This window comes from Beta vulgaris, chromosome 6, assembly GCF_026745355.1.
Source record: "Beta vulgaris subsp. vulgaris cultivar EL10 chromosome 6, EL10.2, whole genome shotgun sequence".
NCBI classification, from domain to species: Eukaryota; Viridiplantae; Streptophyta; class Magnoliopsida; order Caryophyllales; family Amaranthaceae; genus Beta; species Beta vulgaris.
Genome location: NC_079207.1, coordinates 14936860 through 14961130, shown reverse-complemented (window position 1 = coordinate 14961130; position 24271 = coordinate 14936860). Strand labels below are relative to the sequence as shown.

The 24271-nt window shown below is 32.8% G+C and overlaps 1 protein-coding gene across 4 annotated transcripts; it reads left to right on the top strand.

Annotated features, from left to right (window-relative positions):
- Positions 1 to 16891: 16891 nt before the first annotated feature.
- LOC104895883 (splicing factor U2af large subunit A) lies at positions 16892 to 23968 on the top strand. 4 transcript variants are annotated; one of them, XM_010682524.4, is made up of 13 exons: positions 16892 to 17129; positions 18729 to 19018; positions 19158 to 19295; positions 20128 to 20195; positions 20880 to 20944; positions 21029 to 21073; positions 21155 to 21214; positions 21318 to 21378; positions 21477 to 21589; positions 21770 to 22216; positions 22512 to 22647; positions 22870 to 22937; positions 23506 to 23968. In XM_010682524.4, exons 1-13 carry the CDS (start codon positions 17016 to 17018, stop codon positions 23641 to 23643), a joined length of 1743 nt encoding a protein of 580 aa, XP_010680826.1. In that variant the 5' UTR covers positions 16892 to 17015; the 3' UTR covers positions 23644 to 23968. The 4 variants fall into 4 exon arrangements, with proteins under 4 accessions (XP_010680826.1, XP_010680825.1, XP_010680828.1 ...); XM_010682523.4 differs by having other exon boundaries at positions 21023 to 21073; XM_010682526.4 differs by lacking the exons at positions 16892 to 17129; positions 18729 to 19018; positions 19158 to 19295; positions 20128 to 20195 and adding an exon at positions 20306 to 20585.
- Positions 23969 to 24271: the final 303 nt, after the last annotated feature.

Below are 24271 nucleotides of genomic sequence, written 5' to 3'. Positions count from 1 at the left end.
CAATTGCTTTACAGGAATTGCAACACTTGTTGAGGTTGGAATGACAACTCAAGCACCACATTAAATGCGAACTACCAAAGTCAATAATGGACTGAGAGGGTCTCTTTTAAACTTCATTAGTAATAGGAGTAATTACAAAGTAGGATGAGAATTCAGTTCGAATATGAGCCTAATCCATTCCAATCCAAAGGAAAAATACGAGATGATTTCGACAAAAAAATAATTCGAATTTGACTCAGTTTAAAAAGTCCGGTCGGGAGAGGGTCGGAGTCGGATATCATAAAATAATCCGACTCCGACTTTAAGTGAATTAATTATTTTTTTATTTATGATAATGTATTATCTATGTATAATCTGATTTTGACTTTCAGCCAATTGTATTATATAAGATTTTTCCATTGAAAAAATGATTATTAAGAATGATAGTAATATTTAGATTATTTGCACTATATAAGATTTTCATATGATAATTAGAAAAAATTGTAATGATTAAATTATTGTATTATAGAAGACTTTTCTATTATTAAAAATAGACGGAAAAATAAGTTGGATCGGGTTTAGAGTCGGATGTTCGAATTTTATGTCGGGTCGAAGTCGAATGTTCGAAGTCGAACTCCATTTATAATTCGACTTTTTATAGGAACGGAGTCAAATTATGCATAATCCGATCAAATCTATAACCCATTTTCATCCCTAACTACAACTTTTGGCGTGGGCCGTGGGTTTTATTGAATTTTATCAGATCAAATCTCACTTCAAGTCGATGTGAAAGAAGATGCTTAATATTCTTTTGCTTCCTTTCCAGTTTGATGAATTATGGGAGCCAGCTCCTTGCTTGTAGGTTCACAGGCCAGGGTAATGATTTCATATAGCTTTTGCAGATAACTAGTTGCATTTTTTCAACGATCATTAGCCAAATGCTCACTGTCTCCACAAATTACTTTCAAAAGTTGAAAATTGTTTCGGTATTGTAAATTAAGAATGATACTTGGAACTTGGAAGTCGTTCCAACTTGTGTATGGCTTGTATACTTTCACGCTTATGAGATTGATATACTTCACGTTGTTATCCAAATTCTTATCACATCTGATACGGATATGTTTTTCTTTACATGTACTTAAAAATCTATATCTATATTATACTACCTCTGTTTTTATTTAGTTGCAACATTTACCTTTTTGCACAAATATTAAGAAATGAGAAAAGAGAGTATAATTGACCCACTTGCCCCTACTACTAGTACTGTAATTAAATGGGGGAAAGAGAGAGATTTAAGGGTAATATAGTCAAATTATCCCAAAAGCTTTTCTAAAAAGAGAAATGTTGCAACTAATAAAAAACACCTAAAAGTAGAAATTGTTGCAACTAAATAAAAACAGAGGTAGTATATATATAAAGCTAGAAAAATTTGCCTATGTGTCAAGCTATTACTCATTTCGTCACATGTCATCACTATACTTATTCTCATTTTTTTAGTGCCACGTGTAAAATGGATCAATTACAATCTTATAAATTTGGTAAGTTTCACTCAGCAAATGGAAGTACTTTACAATCATATTATTTCGTGTATAATTCTGGCACAGTTGCTAAATAATAATAAACAATGTTAATATTGATATAACTTACCATTTTACATTACCATTTATGTAACTTACCCGTAGTCGTAGATTTTGATTTATAATGTAGACAATTTATTTTGGAATTGCGGGATTGATAATTTTCACAACTTTTTATATTGCTTAATTATTACTCCAGTAGAATACATTATTATTAGATATTATTGTAGTATATAATAATTATCTTTACGTGTCATTTGTCCATATTAATAATGTAGGGTAGCAATAAGTTCGAGTTGGATTTATTTCAAGTTCACCTGATTTCTATTTCGGGTCACTTACCCCTAATCCAAACTTGACTTGATTCTGATTTCAGGTCGAAAATTAGAATTTGAACCCGACCTTTTCGATTTCAGGTTGACCCGAAACCAACCCAAAATGACATGATTTTAAATTTAATCACTGCAATAATTCAACATATTGAGTGAGTCTTGAATTCAAATGCCAACTTAATCAAATTTAGAATATTCAAGAAACGAGTTTGGTCTAATACAAGTAGGGCTGTTCAAAGTGTGGTCTGGACCGCACCAAACCGCAACCCAAACCGTTTTTTTGCAGTTTGGGTTGGTTTGCGGTTTTAAAATTGCGGTTTGGGTTGTGATTTCAAGCAAACCGCGGTTTGCGGTTTGGGTTGGGTTTTAATTTTTGTAAACCAAAACCGCACCGCAAACCGCAATTTTATATTTTTTTTTAAAAATAAATTTAAATACACTTGACAAGGCGGTAACTGAAAAAAGAAGTTTGAGGTAAAGAACTTTAACACTTTTGATAAATTATTGTTTATGTTTAATTATGAAGTCAACTTCATATCTATTTGGACTCTTATTAACAATTTTTTTTAATCTTAGTTTACAAAATTAACGTCGTGGAGGAAAAAATGGTTAAACCGCAAACCAAACCCCACCAAACCGTTTTGCGCGGTTCGGTTTGGGCAAAAGTGCGGTGCGGTTTGGGTTGGAAAAATGTCAAACCGTATATTTGCGGTTTGGGTTGGGTTACATCCCAAACCGCACCAACCCAAACCGCGAACACCCCTAAATACAAGTTAGATAAACATAGGTTGACCTGCCTTGAATTTGACCCCACTTCAAAGTCAGACTATTCGGATTGTTTTGAGGTTCAAAAATTCAACCTGAACCTAACCCATTATTTTTTCTGGTCGGGTTGGGCTGACCCATCTTTTTTTTCAGGTTGAAAATTTTAATCCAAATCCGAAATTTTCAGGTTAGATTCGAGATAGGTTATCATATTGGATCAGCTTTAATTTTGACAACCCTAATGAAAAGATTATATCATGAAATATAAATTTACAATTTATAATCTTTCAATTTTAAATGTAGTCATTCCAATAATTTTGGAATTAAAAAAAACTATTTGAGAACTAAAAAAATCCATGTGCATTATGCACGGGCCAGATAATCTTAATATAAATTATTTCTCAAATAGTCAAGATGTAAATTATTTCGCAAGTCAATAGTAACAAATTTTAAAAGTCATCTAATCTTTATTTCTCATTTATATCTTTCTTAAATTATTTCAATATTTAGTTGTGTATGATCACTTCATGATTCTAATGTAATATCACAAAATATTCAATTTCTAAATTGAAATATTTTGGGTTTTCATATTTTTTCTTAGATATATGTTATTAATATTAATTATCAGCACATATTTTGCTGACCCGCAAATGAAACCATGCTATCTAGGGGAATAGATAATTTTTTTTAATATGTAACAATATTGATATAAACAATTAGATTCATTGTAAGAAATTTATGTGAGCTTAAAGCGAGTTTGAACAAGTTTGACAATAAATGTTACTCAAAGTTAATTAAATTATAACCTAAGCAATGTATGTGCTATTAACTTAGTACCATTTAATCATTTATATGGATAATAATAATAATAATAATAATACTGATTACTATAGATAATTTATATTTCAGTATAGTGCATCGCACGGGTTGTAAGCCAATTTTAGACTATTCTTAATACAATATTATATCATTTTAGATAACAAGCCCATTTAGTTATTTTGTTTAAGGTTAAACCCATTTTAATTTATACGATTCTCATTACAAGATCATAATATCTGTAGGATATTTCTATATTCATTTCTTAGGTATATATTAGAAGAAAAATTTATACATTACATAAATATTTCATTTATATATTACATATACATGAAATTTTTTGTATAATAATATTATGATTAAATGGGTTAAACGGGTAATTCGTTTATCAAATAGGTCGGGTCAGGGTTGAGTATTTCAACCTGTTTATTAAATGTTTAGTAAACCCGAACACTAATCCAACCAAACCTGAACTGATTGCCAGCCCAACTTGGTTGCCTACTCTACTTTTATGTTTATACTATTTCATTACATATTTATATAAATATATATACCATGATTTCAAGGGACGTATTATATAATTTTAAATATATATTGTCATACAAGAGTTATTAGCAAAAAGGGTTTGATGAACATTAATAACTGATATTTCTATATTCGTTTCTTAGGTATATATTAGAAGAAAAATTTATACATTACAATATATATTTCATTATATATTACAATATATATGAAATTTATTGTCTATTTGATAAGATGAGTTACATGTTATTTTTTTAATAAACTAAATTGAAAAATGTATTTTCTCTTTAATTTTTTTGTTAATTTACATTTACTATACAGTGTAGATTATAATGTCACTACTTTATGTAGGGTTTGCAAAAGCTAACTCAATACGAAATATGACCCGAACCTAACCCAAAATAAGCAGGTTAGGGTTGGAACTTTGACCGATTTTCTAACCCATTGATTAAACAGGTAGGTTGAGGTTGACATTTTGACTCGAAATTGACATGCTTTGACTTTATTAACTTACATATATGTAGAAAATTCTCGAAAAATATATTGATAAACTAAAATTTGGTCAAAAAAGTAAATATTGCTAAGATTGGTCACAATTATTATAAGAAATATTAAACATGCATACTTTCAAGTTTCAACAGTGAACTCTCTCATATATACTTTTAAGAAAATAATTAATTTTGTATAATACTAAATATAATTAAATGGGTTCAACGGGTAATTCGCTTATCAGATAGGTCGGGTCAGGGTTGAGTATTTCAACCTGTTTATTAAATGTGTAGTAAACCCAAAAGCAAATCCAACCAAACTTGAACTGATTGCCAACCCAACTTGCTGGTTGCCTGCTCTACTTTTATGTTTATACTATTTCATTACATATTTATATAAATATAGATACACCATGATTTCAAGGGACGTATTATATAATTTTAAATATATATTTTCATATCAAGAGTTATTAGCAAAAAGGGTTTGAAAAACATTAATAGCCGATAAAGAACGTGAAAATTCAAATGTTACCACAAATATATATTACAAAGACGTGGTTCAAAATGTTTTTAAAATACTCTTATTATTATTGTCATTTAATAATTCATTTGTGATGTTCATTCACTTCGTTGAGATAAAAGGGTTTTCTCGTGTTTCCTCTTCAATAAATGCTACATGCAAACCTGCAGTGTTTTATTACCATGTATAACATAATATATACACATTCTTATTTGATATAAAAAATTAAATCAAAAAAATAAACTTCCCGTTCATTTTTGCACGGGTGGAAAACTAGTATATATATAATCAGAGTAGAGTATATAATTGTGTAACAGAGTAAAATTTGTGGATTCAAAAGAAATAAAAAGAGTATTACTTTGTATTCTTTACCTCACAATTAGAGATGACAATGGGTAGGATCTGGACAGAGTCCTTTAAGATCCACATCTAGATTGGTTTTTTAGGCAAGGATCCAGATCCTATCCGAATTCTAGGTAATAAGAATGAGGATCCATATCCATATGGAACCTACAGATCCAAAATGAATCCTTACATATTTTCTTCAAACTATCCTAATTTTCACAATAATTAAATATTTTAAACAATAAAGTCATATAATATCAATCAAAAATTTCATTTAATTTCTGAAAAATAACCATCGTAACCATTTAGAACTATTTAATTATCAAACTGTAGATCAATCAACTATTTCTAAAAGATCAACAATTATTAATCGAATTTTCAAACTCGATAATCCAGTAAATTCGAACAATAATTAGAACAATAATTCAAAATTCAAGCAAAAATCCGTTATTACATGTAATCATATATAATATTAAAGCAAGAAAAAATTATCCTATGTGGCATCTTCATATTCTTCAAAGCCTCTCATTGCTTCTTGGATTTTCGAACCATCTCATTCATTTGCCACGTGTCATTGACATACTAGAATTTTTTGCACGCGATGCGTGCTTGAATTTTTCCGAATAGAAACTCAATTTTCTTCGACATAAGAGTCAAAATTTGAACATTAGACATACGAAGTATAATTGTTTTTAGTTGCAAAATTTGATTGGTTTAGTTTATGTCACTTAAGTCTCTCACCATTGTTTTTGTTTTTTTTTTTTACTTTTCAAAGTTAAATTCTATGAATAAAATAGAATTTTTTTTGAATTTATTTATGATTTCTAATATTATGATTTTTTTAGTTGATTTTTTGAATTAAGTACAATACTTCATAAATTGTAAAGAAAGTTGACACTTTGATTTCAAGTAAATTTTTTCATAGGTTGTAGTTTGTAAGTGAATTTTTAAGTTTTTGTAAAGTTTCCTCATTTTAGTGATTTGCATAACGTAAATTATGCAATTTTATGATTTTAATTGACTTGTGAGTGATTATTATAATTATATTTTTATATTTTTATTTGAAGCCCCTTTGATTTGTAAGTGAATTTGTAATTTAGAATGAGAAGGGGTAAGATAGTCTCTTCATTCTGGGACACCATAGCTCCCCCTTCCCTTATATAATAGAGATATGTTGTACTTTAATTCTTGAATGATATTTTATAAAAACCTATTTACCTTGATAATAATTTATCGCTATTATATAATAGAAAAAAATACGTCCAAACATATGTAAAAGTTTCATTATATATAGGAAACACTATAAAAAAGTAAATAATTTTTTTATCATGATCCACCATTAATTGTGAATGGTTCTTGAGAATAGTGATATGTAAGTAATTTTTTGTAAATGTTTTTGTATGTAATGACGTTCTAAATTATTAGTTTTAGTTTGTATATTAATTTTAAGTTTTAATAAAGTTTCCTGATTATTTGAGTGATTTGCGTGATTTTTATAACGTGATTTTCTCAATTGTATGGGTGATTTGTAGAGTTTCTTCATTTAAGTGATTTGTGAGTGAGTGTTGTAAATTTATTTTTGGTATATTGATTTTGACATTCCTTTTGTAATTTAGAAAGAGAAGGGGGGCAAAATAGGCGTTTCAAAAGAGGACACCATTGCTCCCCCCTTCCCTTATATAATAGAGATATGATATCTTGCAAATCCTGTTGATTTAAGCGTGATTGCCAATCATTTTTTCACAAATTGACATAGAAGGAAAGAAATCAATTATAACCAAATATGATCCGTGATTATAGCAAAGAGAATATTGGCAATCAATGAAATAGTATCTCACACAATTGTGATTTGTAAATCAATTATATAAAAAATGATTCCTTAATTTTAGCAAATTAAATATAAACCGTGGCATTATATACCGGCTATGTAAGTAGTACTTTTTATTTATATTACAATTTATATACTACTATTAAATAAGCAAAATATGTTTCTTATGTTCGGTGGATGACCCATTACTTTAGGCCTGGGGTTTCAAATATAGATTTTAGCCATCATCCATATATCAGCTTACATAATTAGAACAAAAAATTAATCCTCACTTACATAATTAAGACAATATTTTTTTCATAAATTGTCAAATTTAATACATACTTACTCCGTAGCTAAATACTTTACCCATTTTTTGTGCTTTTGCCAATGCACTTCTTGGACCTTGGATCAACAACTATAACATGAGGAGAGAAAAAAAAATTAAATTAATGAAAAAAAATTAAATTAAATCGAAAGCTATTGAAAAGTGAAAAACCTATAAACTTAAAAGGTAAAACTAAAGTCAGGAGGACTTCAATACCAAAAAAGAATTGGGAAACAAGAAGTTCGGGTACTCGAGGTACCCATTTATTGTATATATGTGGCCCATCACTCGACCCGGTTCACGAATTTTTACCCGACACGACAAAAAACATCAGATTTGATACCCGGTTTTTTTTGTTGCGGGTCATCAGATTTTTCTGGATGGATAATTCAGGGTGGGTTTTCCTAAACACCCCTAAATTATACCCATTTGCTAAGTTCATTGCCTCATTGGTACAAGCTAAGTATATATGTGAACATTTAGTTTATTAAGTTTATCTCAAAAAATTGATGATGGTAGTCATTATCCAAAATGGGTCACTTTTAAGTCAATATTGGTCACTTAATTAAGTAAATAAGTTGTCTTCATATAAGTATTGTACCTGGTGAACTGCTGATTATATATAAAAACATTATTTGACAATCAACATAAAAGAAAAATTAGGAGTCAATTGAAACGATTCAGTTAAGAAATGTTTGATATAAAAAACTATTTCAATGTTATAGCTTATGAAATTAATAATAAGACATCTTATAGCTTATAGTTACTTGAAACATTTTTAAAAACTTGATAAAAATGTGTGGCAAAATAAGAAATACATAGAATAACTGCATATATTGGACGAGTCTATCTAAATCTAAATTAGTAGTCCTAATTTTAATTAATTTACGTGCAACATATATTATAAAGCTTTATAACTAACTTAATATCCTTCTTTTCAAATTTCATAAACAAAATTCGTCGACGACTAGAACTCCATTAATTATGTAACCAGTTTCGAGAAAATAAAAATAAAAAAAGACAATCATATAATAACATGTGTAGTCGTGCAAACCACTTTATATAAGCGTGTAAAAAGATAAAGTATATTATGCTTGGAATGGCGCAACAGAATCATACCAATATCACAAAGTACACGCTTTTACATGAAATGAGTAAGTTTTGTGCGCAAAAGTATAGTTAAATGCAATATACAATTATATGATCAATTTTTTTAAAAAACATCCTTAAATCTTTTAAAAACATGGGGTTGATATTAAACATGGAACAAAACATTAGAGGTCAATTTATTCTAATCGAAATTTATGGGTCTAAATTGCACAACTGATTTTCAAATTGGGAGAATTCGTTTTGCTACATAAAGATGGCCATGTATTTTGTTGGGTGAAAGTTAATATTAGGCCAAAGAAAAAAAAAATGAAAAAGTATATCATATACTTTAAACGTCTAATTTCTTTTAAGAAGTAAATACATAGTTAGACAAAGGAGCAGTTAATGTCTTTAATAAGTCAATCACTTTATAAATTTATATAACATAATCTAAGGGGAAATAACATCGAATATACGATTCATTATCTTATAATTTATCAACTTTTGACGCAAACATGAAATATATGCACGTATTCAGTATTGTTGGAATGTAAATATTCTTACAAAACAAAAAATTCCCGTGCATTTTGCACGGGCCAAAAGCTAGTAACTAATATTATAATATTAAATAATAATATTATTATAAAAACAGGTAAACGCATCTGGATTTGGGTAATAATTTAGGACCCAGTCCAGATTTGTTTTTTCCAAGGAGGATCCAGATCCTACCTGGATCCATATGGTGCAAAATTTGAGGATCCAGATCCGCAATAAATGGATCTGGATCCACGAATCCGGGTAGGGTCCATTACCCACTATCATCTCTACTTATAATTACTATTTATCAGCCTGATTTTTTTTTTACACCCACTAGGGACTCCATGGTGAGATGAAGGGCCCTGCCACACAAGCACTTCTCGCAGGTTAACCCGGAGTGGGTTTGCGGACAAATATTTTGAGATTGAGGGGATGGTAAGGGAAAACCGTCTCCCAAAGTGCTCAGTGGGGATCGAACCTTGTAGGCATGTTTTTATTTCGTCTACGCGCGATGAGCGCGTGTTACATTTGACTACCCCACTGTAAAGATTTATATTGAAAATTATTTTTAAATCTCCAACAAGTGTTTAAAGGAAGACTTATAAACCTAATTGGATATGAGAAACCGTAGAGACAAAATAAGGAGTTATCCAATGTAGATTTTTCCGTCTAAACTCCATAGATGGTCAAAATGAACCAAAGATTGAGTTCGAAGGTGCGGGTACAACACAATCAGGAACCATATTCCCCATTACTAGTCTCTACTAAATATGATCCATGTCAATGTTTATGCAATAGAATAACCAAATAATGTTTATAAGCACCCTAAAAATAATTAGTTTATGTTGGTTCAGGAAACAAATAAAAAGAATATTTTTTAGTGATATGTTATTATGCAATCAATTTACATGGAACTTACCAGGCTTTTTGAAATTAATCTGATTAATATTAGAACAGTTCTTTAGGTCTTGATTAATGATAATAACACATGGGTGATAAACAAGCAATAAAGCATGCATATAACAATCAGGCAAACATATAATATACATAAATAATAATAATAATAATAATAATAATAATAATAATAATAATAATAATAATAATAATAATAATAATAATAATATGGATATATAAAATAAAGTACATAAAAAGGATTAGAATGTACAAAGGACGATTTTTATATTAAAGATCTACATCATGAAAGAAACAGTTGGTAACTTCAATATAAAAATAGAGAATTTATTTAGTTAAGGAACCTCATGATTATACCATGACTTGGGTCTGGGAGATTGACAACCTACGGGGCGAGCAATCGTGAAGCCTGAAAATCTGAATGTATATGTATGTAGATTAAATGTGTTTGTGTTTGAAATGTATGAGTTTTTGTATGGAGGATTTATGTTTCGTAGAGAGGTGCGTAAGGTATTCGTAAAAATAAAAGTCGAGAGTTGTGTGTAAAATCCATCCTTAAATATGTATGGAAATCAGGCCTATTTATAGGGGAAACAGAACTATGCCTTGTAGGAACGTAAACTGGTAACAATTAAAATAAACTTATCTGACAACCGTGGCGTGAGAACATCACTACGCTAAAGTTAAATTTTCCCCGCAACAACACACAGACTCACAACAATCAACCTCCAGGGATACACGGTTTCTGCATTTTCGGTGTTGACAGAAAAGCAGATTAAGAAGGATCTTGAATATTACCCTGAGTAATAAAGGAGAAAGAAAAATGAAGAGAATAAGAAACTTTGTGTTTCTGTGTTGTCAATGTATACCAAAATACTAGTATTTATAGGGAGAGGAAAGCCAAACGAGATCAGGACATGGCTGAAATCGTGGGAAAAACGGTCAATAAATGGGAAGAATAATAGCAGCGGTTCAAGAGAGAAATTAGGAAAAAACCGAAACATCAAGAGAAAGATTAGGGGGAAAACTGCAGTTTAAGACTAACAAAAACGGTCATTAAATGCTGGTAAATAATTGACCCAAAAATATAGTTAAGTTAAGTTTATTCCCCAAGGCCCTGGCCTGGACCGGGCGAGCGACGCGCGCATGTGGTAATCACATATCACCAAATACCAACTAAAAGCCTCATTGCTACACAACTCAAAGGGTAGAGGAAGAGTAATGGTTATAAACCTTACTCTTTCCTTCTATTATTTCAATGTGGGATAAAAGATAAAATAGACTCTTCATATTCTTTTGAAGCAAACTTTTGAATTTCTACTATAAACTCCAACAATCCCCCACATGATTCAAAAGAAGAAAATAGAAAGAAACAGGGGTGGAAAAAGATGGTCTAGGTAATAGATACTAGGTTTTGAAGTATCAATATCTTATGGACTTGAATTGACACTCAGTGTATATAGATGTGTCTTACTGTCGTAATAGGTAGATTTTTCTTTGAACCTTTCATGAAGTTAGCAAAGCATAGTTGCACACTCAACCTTTTTCAAATCAAGAAACGTTCTCACAATTTGTAATATTAGTACCCCATAGTTAGCCTGGATTCTCATGAATGCTCTACAGAGCCTAAACCTTCTGACTCTCATAAGGAATTGGGCGTGACCCCCACATTCACATAGGTAAGTTCATCAAGTTTACACTGTCACAAACCACCTCAAGTAAGGCTATGAGCTTATTAAGAGCTCTATGCTCAACCTTACACATATACCAGTAGGTTAAAACAAAATACTACATCACTTTTATTAATAGGAATTGTAATAGTATACAATAACTTGAGTTCTTTTGTGATTTCGTTTAACCCTTTGAACTTAGGAATTCTTAAGAAGGGTATCCATCACAATTCACTCCACAACAGGCTTTCAACCCTTTCCTTGTGCTGACTCCGACACCATTTTTCTACAAAGGCCTTTGGTGAGAGGATCAACAATATTCCTCTCTAACTTTACATTATCGAGTGACAACACATTATTTCTAATTAAATTTCTAACTACGACATGCCTTAAGCGAATATGCCTTCTATTTCCATTATACGCTTGATTATTTGCTACCCAATTGCTGCTTGCGAGTCACATCGCATAGAAGCTGCACTAGGGGAAAAAAAAGAAAGGGCTGCGTAGGAAGGGCTGCGCTTTTCCTAAAAGCGCAACCCTACATAGCAGAAGGGCTGCGCTTTTGAAGAGAAGCGCAACCCTTAAAAAAATTTGAAATAAAAAATTTGCGGGCTTCAAATATTAAGCGGGCTTCGTCAAATATATTATCCCTCATTCTCTCTCCTCTCTCACGTCCCTCCTCCCTTTTCCTCCTTCTCTCACGTCCCTCCTTCCTTTCCTCCTTCTCTCTCATCCTCTCTTCTCTCTCAAAAACTCCCAGAAACGTTGCGACAAAAACCCTGAAATGATTTGCACTAATCATGCCGACGGAGTCCGATTGTCGATTGTGATACCTTTTCGGAAGCGGAACGGGCCAACGAGTCGAACCCACTGCTATGCTGTGATGTTTAGGCTTTTTAAGCCATCCGAGTTCGTTTAAGGCTCCAAATACGCATTTTAAGTATTTCCGAATTTTTTTTCCCTTAATTATGTATTAGGGTTTTGTTTTATGCATTTAAACATTATTAGGTTAATGTTTGGAGGTAGTTCTTGTATTTTCAGATCTATAGTTTCTTAATCTTTGTTTTGATTAATGTCTTGTATTTTCAGGTCTATAATTTCTTCTCTTTTGTATATTAGTTTTTGTTCCTTTTTTTCATTTTCGTTTCGTTTTTTTGTTTGTTTTGAGTTTAGTTGCATTGTAGATCTATAATTTCTTCTCTTCTGGATTTGGATGGTTTACTTTAAAGTTTAATGCAAATGTTAAAATTTAGAAAATGTGAGATTAATAGTAAAAACTGTCGGAAAAAAAAAATTAATTTTTTTTTGTAGGAAGGGTTGCGCTTTTTAGGTAAAAGCGCAACCCTTCCTTGTGAAGGGTTGCGCTTGTCTAGCGCAGCCCTACTTAAAAAGTGAAGGGCTGCTATTGAAAGGGTTGCTGTCAAAAAGCGCAGCCCTACAAGTCTTTTTCAGCGCAACCCTTCTTCATTTTTCCACTAGTGCTGGTGGAGCTGGCTTCCCCCACAATGGAATATCAGCAAGCAAACTCCTTATCCATTCAACTTCTTGACCTGCCAATTCTAAAGTAATAAACTCAGATCCCATTGTAGATTGGCAATACATGTTTGCTTAGATGATTTCCATGATATAGCTCCTCCAGCAAGAGTAAAAACATAACCGCTAGTAGATTATATCTTATCATTATCCGACACCCAATTAGCATCACAAAATCCTTCAACGACACAAGGTGTCCTTTGATAATGTAGACCCTAATTGATGGTGTCTTTTAGATACTTCAACAATCTAATCAAGGAACCCAAATGCTTCCGATTAGGATTGTAAGTATACCTGCTCAATCTATACTAACAGCATAAGCTATATCAGGTCTAGTTTAATTCATCAAGAACATTGTATTACCCATTATTTTTGCATATTGTTCTTGTGACAATATATCACCCTTATTCTTTTTCAAATGAAAACTAGAATCATATGGGATTTTCACGGGAATACAATCAAATTGATCAAACTTCTTTAATATTTTCTCAATATAATAAGATTGATTTAAAGATATTCCATATGACTTTCTAGTAATCTTGATTCCAAGAATAACATCAGCCTCTCCTAAATCCTTCATCTCAAAATAATAATTTAGGAAACTCGTAGTTGCATTTACTACATCTATATTGGTCCCAAAGACTAACATATCATCCACACATAGACATATGAAAACCAACCAACTCATCAAATTTGGAATAAACACAAGCATCATAATCATTTACAAAAAAAACCATTTGAAGTAATAGTTTGATGAAACTTATCGTACCATCGTTTGGTGCTTGTTTTAAACCATACAAAGATCTAATAAGCTTGCATACCTTAACCTCTTGACCAAGAACCTTACATCATTCGGGTTGCTTCATATAGATCTCCTCATTTAACCCACCATTCAAAAATGCAATTTTTACATCCATTTGATGCACAATTAAATCACGAATAGATGTAAGTGCAATTAATGCTCTAATGGTGGCTACTTTGGTCACCGGAGAATAGGTATCAAAGAAGTCTAAATCTTTCTTTTGGCGATATCCTCCAACTATAAGTCTAGCCTCATACTTGTCCAAGGACCCATCAAGCTTGCATTTCTTTGTAACATCCATGGTAGGCTGTAGTACACCTGTCAAAAATAATTCCTGCAAAACCTTCTAACAATGTAGTAGGGTAAGTAGGGTCGAATCCACATAGAGATGATCGTTTTAATCTAGTTTCTAAGATATAGATAAACTAAATAAGATCAGGAATATGAATACTAAAGTTCTAAACTAATAAATAAAGAAAATCAAAGTAAAAAGGATCTAGGGTAATGGTTCACCGTGTTTATAACTATAATCTATCAAAATATCATCAATAGTTCAATTAATCAGATATCTAGAGCACAAGTTAATCCTACGGTCGGGTCTTAACGCTCTCAAATCAACATATGCTAGTACAATCGCTTAACATAATAAGATTTTCTAATTATAGGTAAGCCTCTAAAGAGTACTATCTCTCGATCTATAACTCGATATTAGCAATATTTAATCAGACAATTGATCAGATTGCAAGATTAACAATAAAAACATAATCAATTAGAGAAATAAGTAACTAATTAAATCATCAATAAATATCAATAAATAATCATATCATATAAATTAAACATGGATTCCCAAACTCTAGAAAATAAAAACTACTCTATCATGGAATAATAATGAAATCTAAATCTACAAAGAAAAGCATAATCAAAGAAATCAAGGAAAGAAACTAATGAAACTCAGACTGGAGAGACATATGTAGTGAATTTAATTAAAAAGATATGTGGTTGTTACAAGTGGGATTTACAGGGCGTCCCTTGCTATCATGCTTTAGCATGTATAGTGAGACAGAGGCTTAATATAGAAGATTTTGTGCATGAGGCATATCATGTGTCAACTTACTCTAAGACTTATGGTCCTTCGTTTCACCCTATGTCAGTAAATGATCAATGGCCTAAAACCAACCTCCTAATACCTTTACCCCCACCTTATAGAAAGATGACAGGTAGGCCTGAGCTAAAAAAAAGAATCAAAGAACCAGGTGAGGGATAGGAGAGCCAATTGATAATCAGGATCAAGAAGCAAAATAAGGGTACCAATTGTGGTGGATTAGGCCACAACAAGATGGCGTGTAAAAATCCAACAAAGCCACCATCAATTGATCCAAATATAAAGGGCGGGAGGCCAACGAAACAAAGACATACATAGGTGAAGCAGTATTCTGACAAGCAATACTTCAACTGCCTCTACTGTATAACTACCAGTAGCAGCACAAACACATAGTCCAGTACAACAACCTACAACAGCATCTCAAGCCAAGCAAGCACTTCTATTAATCCTTCATGCATTTCCCAAATAAGTATGGCTGGCAATTAGTAACTTAGTTTTTCCTAGCTTTCTCTGAACTTTTGTGTTATTACAAGTACGAATATGCTCATGTATGGTTCAAAAGGAAGTTTTTTTTTGTTGATGTAATCTCTAAAATAATTAGTTTTTGATGTTGTTGAATTTTATTGGTATTGCATTGAAGTACTAATTATACACAAGAAAGTAATGCAATACATAGCTCAATTTGACAAAAAACTAACACTTACATTTCTCATAAAAGATGAAGATTAGACTAGTACATTATATCTCCCATTACAAGAGCAATCCTAGTTAAATACAAGGGACATGACCCGTCATCTACATTGGCGAATGGGTCATACATAGGTGAACTTGGATACGTGCATCCAGGTACAAGGTCCAAATTGCAGCGGTCACCCTGCCTGAGATGGGTTGATTATCAGCTAAAATTAAATTTTATTTTCGTACAAAATAAGGCTAATAATAAACTGCTACTTACCTATTCCATAGTCAAAGTCGCGATGATGGCGTACCTTCTTCTTTGCCTTAACGATACTATTTTAGATGAAAAAGAAAGATAAAAACAACAAGAAAAGACAATTTTACATAGTTTTGCTTTCAATCAATGCATTTAATGATTCAAAGAGTGTCTTCAAGATAGTAATAACGAAATAATGGAAGAGCAGTCGAGAAGTCTGTAAACTGGGAAAATTTGGGAAAAATGTTATACTAGGGGTTTTTAAAAACACATGTGCAACTCATGTGACTTGGTCAATGCCGGAAATCTGAATCAACTCCCCAATTTCAGTGCATAGAACTAATAACCAACTAATCGCATCACAGTATCCAGATCCCAAAAAGCAGTCAAGATACGCTAGTTTAGTCCTATCATTGTAGCAACTCCATTTTTGTTTGGCATAAACAATTAAAATTAATTAGATTTATTGCCAAACAAAACAAAATTAAAAAAAAAAGGATATGGATAAATGGAAAGTTGAGAGAAAGAAAAAAAAATGAATAGAATAGAAAAGATATATTATTCCAATATGTAAGGTCTTTGAAACATCTTAGAAAATAAAGTCTTTTACAACAAAAAAATAATTTATTAGATAGTTTTTCACAACATTTTTTTTATCAGATAATTTTTCGTAAAAAAATTGAAATTATAAGATAGTTTTTCACAAACAATCCTAAAAAAAATATGATAAAGAGTATAATATAAAAAGTTGGTAAAACCAAAAATTTCAAATTTATTTTCCGCAATCTAATTCTAGGGCATTGCTGAGCAAGTTTTTTAACGCTTTAGTTACAAGTATTACAACCCTCTGGCCTCTGCGTTACTAGTTTCGGAGGCAAGAAATAGAAGCCAAGCAGAGCTCTTTAGAACACCTGCGCGCACGGGAGACAGAGAGAGAGAGAAATACAAGCTCAAACGATGTCGTACGACGACAGATACGAGAATAACGGACAAGAACACGGTTCGCCGCCGCGGGAAACCAGCGCCGCTCATGTCGATGCCCCCGACAACCACCACGACTCCAAATCACGCGTATTTTTTCTCTTCTCTTAGATCTTCCTTATATTTTCTCAATTAATTTCTTCACATCTTTATTAGGGTTTTAGCATATATTTAATCTTAGTTCAATTTTTTTACGCTAGATTACTTACTTTCCTGAATTAAACGAAGTTGTATTTAGCAATTGTCGACGAATTATGTCCATATTTTAGTATTTGTTGATTAGGGTTTTCTTTCGGGTCAGTGGTACTCTGTGAATAGCGCAAAAGTCGAATTGTAACGTCTAGAAAATAACACGGAGGAAGTATTTATATGTGCACAAAATCGTAGTTGCTTTAAATTCATTCGCGAATATACAGTCAGTATTGTACATCATCAAGGTGATAAACTTAGACGGGGTAGTTGATTGTGATATGGACTATACCAAACAAATAAATACTTTTATGAGAAAGGAATTTAGAAGAACACTAAGATATAACTCTATCGGCATGTTTGGTTAGTGGTACTAAATTGTGGTAATGGTAATGCTTTTAAGTGTAAGTTTGTGAAGACATTACAATGTTAACCGCCATCGTAATGTAACTTGATGTCAAAACATGTGTTTTCCTTTATAAATTTCCATCATCAGTGAATACCACCTCCCCAAGTGGTAATGGATGGTAATAGAAAATAGGTATTTTGGGGTAAAATAGCTTTACCATGGATGTTAACAAGGAAATGCCTTCACAAATTTGCACTAGAAACCATCACCATTACCACTCTTTAGTATCGCTGACTAAACGGAATGTATGGGTAAGAGAAAGGTAACAGGGTTTAAGTTGATTTTGTGTGAGTGGACAGTGGAATCATTGAGTATAAGGACAAAATCTCTCTCATAGTGTATGGACAGAGAAAGAAGAGAAATTTTTATTTGTAATTTTAAAATGATTTGTCTTGATTACCTGACTTGCTAATTGAGTAGGAGGCGCATAGTTCTGTACTTCTGTGGACATTAGGAGAAACTAACTGGAGAGCTGATAGCCTGATACTAATAGTTGAAATGAAATTTCTTGCAGCTTTCTTATTTAAGGAAATGGAGATTTTCTGTATTTCTATAGTAATGCCCGTTCTCTTCACCTGATTTTTAGTATACTGGAATGATTTTGACTAGATAAAACTGATTTTTTTTATCAATTGAAATTGCTAGTTTTACTGAATCGCTGCTGTTTCCCACATATGCAACTATTGAGTTTTAGTGACTAAATTTGAATTTTGCTGCTTAAAATTGGTTTTACTCACTGTAATTTTCTGAAGTTGAAAAGAACAGTGCCTACTTACTAAGATTGCAAAACATTATTGGTTGTAGTGGATGTATAGATGCTGCAGTAGCAATGAGTGTATTGAATTGAATGACCGTTCTTCTGAGTTTGGGACTTTCCATCGTTTGGTGACACTTGTGTGTTGTGTCGTCTTTGAGTCTTTCTATTTTTATCGAAGTAAAGTGCCATTTCTCTTTCTAATGGGTTGATACTGTCCATTTAAAGGACGGTGTTCATGCAATATGATAACATATCCTGATGGTCTGTGGTTCTTCTTATGATTTTCTTGTTAAATGTTCTGTTCGAAACTTTCTGATGAAAACATATGTTGCAGCATGATTCACAAAGTCAGGAGGAGTCTACAAGAAGCAGGGAAAAAGAAAGGGAAAAAGACAGAGACAAAGAAGGGAAGAGGGACCGGGACAGAGACAGAGACAGAGATAAAGACAGAGAAAAGAGTAGGGACAGAGATAGAGACAAAGAAAGGAGTAGGGACAGGAATAGGGATAGGGATAGAGAGCGTGATCGCCATAGCTCCCGACATAGAGAAAGGAGTGAGAGAAGGGAGCGGAGCAGAGGCATGGAAGATGATGATTATCGCCATAGTAGCCGAGATCATGACAGGTTTGTGTATAATATTCAACTTATTTATGTTGAGTTTTGGTTTGTGAATTTGGACATTGATTTTTGTTGGTTTCTGTCAAAAAGTATAAGATTCCTCCCTTGTTTTCCTGATGAGTTTGAGATGCGTTTTTCTAATTAGACGGCGGGATCATGATGAAGACAGAGAGGACAGACACAAACGTAGTTCTCGATCTCATTCTAGGGCCAGATCTCATCATAAATCAGGTTCACGCTCTCGTTCAAGGTCAAGATCACGATCACGTTCTCGTTCTAAGAGGTAAAATTTCTAATCTCTGACCCAATCTTTTCACGTTCCTCTCTAAAATCGTTATAAAAGCTGATGTTAAGATGTGCTGATATTATATTGGATAGAGTGTTTGTGGTTTATACAGGTAGCTTGGTCAGTAACATATGTTTGGATGATATTTTATACCTGTTCTTGTGTAATCTATCCTGATTCACTAGGCTCTCGCAGCATTTCGGTCTAAGGTTGAGTAGTATCTTCTCGATTTCATATGATTGTCAATTAACAATCTGAATTTAGAGAATAAGCATGCGTCAAATGGTGGAAGCTGGTCCCTTTGCTTGAAGATAAATGATATTGGTTGATATATTATATAGGAAGTATATCTCTAACTCTATTACTGGTTATTTGCCTAACTTTGTCCAACCAAATTTACGATTTTATGCATTGATTAGTAGATAATTATATGCTATATGGAAAAATGATAATTTTATGCTGTTAAGGGTGATTACAATTCATGTTTAGTCCTTTGTCGGTGACTTGTGTGATAGATATCAAATTATTATATCCTATTGAGTGCTATACAATGGATGGCTTATGCCTTGTGCTTAATTTCGTAAATGGTATGGGATTCCCGCCTGTTTTAGCAAATGGTCCTCAGTTTTTCTGCTCCTTGTTCGTGTTCATCTAGCTTTTAGATTTAATTTGTCCAAGAATATCTTTTTGAGCACTTAACTTTTGGCTTGTTTTTCAATATGTTTGTTAGCATGGGGATCCTTTATGAAGTTGTTACTGATAGCTACGTATATTGTTACCTCTAATGGTATCATGTCTCTTTCGATTGACTATTCTTGTGTGCTAGCAGTAAAAGGATAAGCGGGTTTGACATGGCCCCACCAACTGCAATGATTGCTGCGGCTCCTACCATTGGAGGTCTGACTATTATCCTTTTCTCTGAACATAGATTTATGTTTATAACTACTGCTTCTTTTTTGTTTGCTTTAGTGTGGAAAGTTCGTATCAAATTACATGCTTTCATTGGGTAAGCTTATTCATCCACTTCTTATTTGCTTTACTGGGCCTGATGGAGTGTTTGCAGATGGACGGTGGTTTTTATTTATTTTTCTCATTATACTTATTAAGTCAAATAACTCTGGAACTGAAAGAAGTTTTTGGTTTGTTCTTTTCTTTTGGTGTTTGTTTCTTGTTTGTGTCTTTTTTTTGTTGTAAGAAGGTTATGTTGGGCTACTTGCCCCACTGTGCTGACATTGGGTGTGAGCCGACTTCTGTAGCTTTAATGTACAAGGAAGAACGAGTGCTCAGGTTGGGTTTTGTTCATCTTTAACTGGCCCCTAATGTGTGTTTCTGTAGTATTTCTAATTAATCCCTGCAACTGCCGTGTACATTATCTAGTTGAGATCAATTATATCTAGAAAATTTGATGAATATGTGACCAAAGAAAATCTTTTAATTGAAAGGATTCATATATTTACTTAAAACGAAATAGGATGTGTGATTTTATCTTGAAAAAGGTCAATAAGGATGTGGGTTTTTCATTTTGAGCATCGATGTACTTGGTGCTTCTATAGAAATATGACAATTTTGTACTCTATACAGCCCCGATTACAACAGCTCCTGTTCCTGGGGTTTTTCCCAATATTTTCCCCTTGACACCAGGGCAGGTATGTGTATCTTAATTGTATGGTTCATGCTATTGTTTGTTTTCTACCATTAGGCCTTCATGTTCTCTTGTTTTGTAGATGCAGCTTGGAACTCTTCCTGTCATGCCTGTTCAAGCAATGACTCAGCAGGTTAACTGAGATGATATTTTGCTTTAGGATCTCTTCTTTAGTTTATACATCAAAATTCTCATAGTTGGTATGAAATTACAGGCTACTCGGCATGCTCGACGTGTTTATGTAGGAGGATTACCCCCAACAGCTAATGAACAGGTTTTTAATTGTTATTATCGTCAGATTGTACATCCTTTTTACCCCTTTGTATTATTTAACCTTTTTCTGTTGATAATTTTTGGCTTAACGTGTTGTGCCACAGTCTGTCGCTACCTTTTTCAGCCATGTTATGGCCGCAATTGCAGGAAATACTGCAGGCCCGGGTAGGAGCACGAAGCTTTATGAAATTACTGTATACAGGTTGTTAGTGTTGTATAAAGATAAATCATAAATGATTGTTATACACCTTGTGCATGTTCAGGTGATGCTGTTGTCAATGTATATATTAACCATGAAAAGAAGTTCGCTTTTGTGGAGATGCGATCTGTAGAGGAAGCTAGTAATGCTATGGCGCTAGACGGTATCACATTTGAGGTAAATTATTTTCATTTCTTGGTTCACGGTTTTTATAATGAGTATGGACTCTGGGACCCCTGTATGGTTTGATCTATATGTGCCTCTCTGTGTCTCCTCCTAACTTCTGGAGGCTGGTGTGCGTAGAATAAAAATAGTGATATTATTTTTGATAGCATTCCTATGGTCTTGCTTTTGCAGGGGACTCCGGTTAAGGTGAGGAGACCCAGTGACTACAATCCATCCCTCGCGGCAGCATTGGGTCCAAGTCAGCCTAATCCGAACCTGAACCTAGGTGCTGTTGGCTTGACACCAGGTTCTGCAGGTGGTCTTGAGGGTCCTGACAGGATCTTTGTGGGCGGGCTTCCTTATTACTTTACTGAGGCTCAAGTGCGGGAGTTGTTGGAGTCCTTTGGAGCACTTCGGGGTTTTGATCTTGTCAAAGACAGAGAAACTGGAAATTCAAAAGGCTATGCATTCTGTGTGTACCAAGATCTGTCTGTTACAGATATTGTTTGTCAAGCACTCAATGGAATCAAAATGGGAGATAAAACCCTTACCGTTAGGCGTGCAAACCAGGGTGCTCAGCAACCAAAGCCGGAGCAAGAAAGTGTGTACATGCATGCTCAGCAGCAGATTGCACTGCAGGTGATATGCGGTTCATGTTCTATTTATTATATTAATTCGAATAGCTGCTGCCGTAGCTAAGTTGATATCTCAAGACAGGAGCTTGTAAAGTGTGATTTTTTGTAAGATGGCTTATTTCACCCTTGTAGTTGAGCGGCAGTGTCAATGAAATGCCCGTGTATCGTGGCAATTCTTCCATATTGGCTGTTGTTTGTCCTGATCATGTTTGTAGCTATGTCACATTTTCTATTTTAGTGCTTTTTTTTTTTTTTAAAAAAAAGAAAAAGTTCTTGACACGCTTGTTTTACCTTTGCAGAAAATGATATTGCAGCCTGGTGGCCTTCCCACCAAGATTGTGTGCTTAACCAACTGTGTAAATATCGATGAGCTCAAAGATGACGAGGAATTTGAAGATATCCTTGATGACATGAGACAAGAGGGGACACGATTTGGTACTTTCTTTGTAACTTTTTTCTGATCTAGATAGATATGTTGTTTGTATTGTACATCTTTATTTGTGTGTTAATGCTGTTTTATATTTCCATATTCTACTGTGAAGAGTTGTGGTTATTTTGCAGAAAGGTTATACATTTTTCTGTGTTCTTGTCTGCATTGATTGTTTTCATTTCAGTGAGAACCATATATGTAATATATTTCTTTTTCTTGTGTTGTAGGCTCTTTATTAAGTGTTGCCATCCCGAGACCGCATCCAAATGGAGAGCCTTCACCAGGGCTTGGAAAGGTTAGTTCTGTCTAATGCCGCATGGTCATTCATTTATGGTAGTTGTTACTTGTTTCTGTTGAATCACTAATACTGTAAGTCTGTACTCCCTTTATTGCAAAATAGGTATTTCATTTAAGGTTATGGAGACTGGTTTAGGAGTTGTTAGTTATGATACTGGTATTTGGAACTGACAAGTTGAATTACATTTATAGTTTGCAAAGTTGCAATTGTATTTTATAAGTAAGTTGGTGGCTGAAGTGACAAAATGTACTTTTATGGGATAAGAAAAGTTAGTAAAGCGGGAACTTATATGAAAATGAGGGCGTACCACATTTGTAATCATGCTTTCTCTAAGAGAAAGGCTATTTAGTCAATGTCTATATAATGAAAAGGTATAGTTATATTCTTTGCTCATATTGGGAATACCATAGTTCACAAAACAAAGGGTTAAAGGGTCAACATGCCTCTTGTTTATAGTAGGGAAGGGTTTGGTAAATAACCTTTTTCTTCTGTTTAACTAGCTCTTTCCTTATATGTTGGTCGTTTCGGTGTGTCTCAATGCACTCTGCTTTTAACGTGGTTTCAGGTGTTCTTGGAGTATGCTGATATAGAGAGTTCTTCAAGGGCCAGAGTCGGTATGAATGGAAGGAAGTTTGGTGGCAATGAAGTCGTGGCGACGTTTTACCCGGAGAATAAATTTGCCGAGGGCCAATATGATGGCTGAAGAAATGAGACGGAGTCTGATTGTTTCTGCTTCTATTTGATGTAGTGATTTTTTTCCTCTCATGTTGGTAGCTGATGGATTTTTTTTGTACCTGATAGGATCTTGTGTTACAGTCAGAAGCTGGTGTGTTTGACATTGATTTCCTTTTTTAACCTTTGATAATTAATGATTCGAATAATTTGTTAGATTATACCTCAATTCAGTTTTAGTTGCAGATTGTTAGACTTTTATGCTTGTCAATGTATAATTTTAAGTTAATCATTCACATCTATGATTATAGATATTTAAAATATTAAGATGAATTTAATAAGATTTTATGTGATTATATTTTGCCTTATATATAAATTACTAAATATGGTCAAATGTAAGTGAGTAATATTGCAAAATTTCAAATGATTTTGTTGTATTTTATGTTTTGATGATGCCACAATGGCCAACAAACACTTGGGTTGTTATGTAGTTTTTATTTTGTAAAATATAAAAAATTCAAAAGTAAATATATATATATATATATATATATATATATATATATTATATATATATATATATATATATATATATATATATATATATATATATATAATATATATATATATATATATATATATGTTAAGCCAACTGTTTGAAG

Excerpts from the sequence above, each read along its gene's own strand:
- LOC104895883 (XM_010682523.4), top strand. The coding sequence starts at position 17,016 with ATGTCGTACGACGACAGATACGAGAATAACGGACAAGAACACGGTTCG. Across the intron at positions 19,019-19,157 it reads AGTAGCCGAGATCATGACAG|ACGGCGGGATCATGATGAAG; the intron begins GTTTGTGTATAA and ends TTTTCTAATTAG. Across the intron at positions 22,217-22,511 it reads AGCAGCAGATTGCACTGCAG|AAAATGATATTGCAGCCTGG; the intron begins GTGATATGCGGT and ends TTACCTTTGCAG.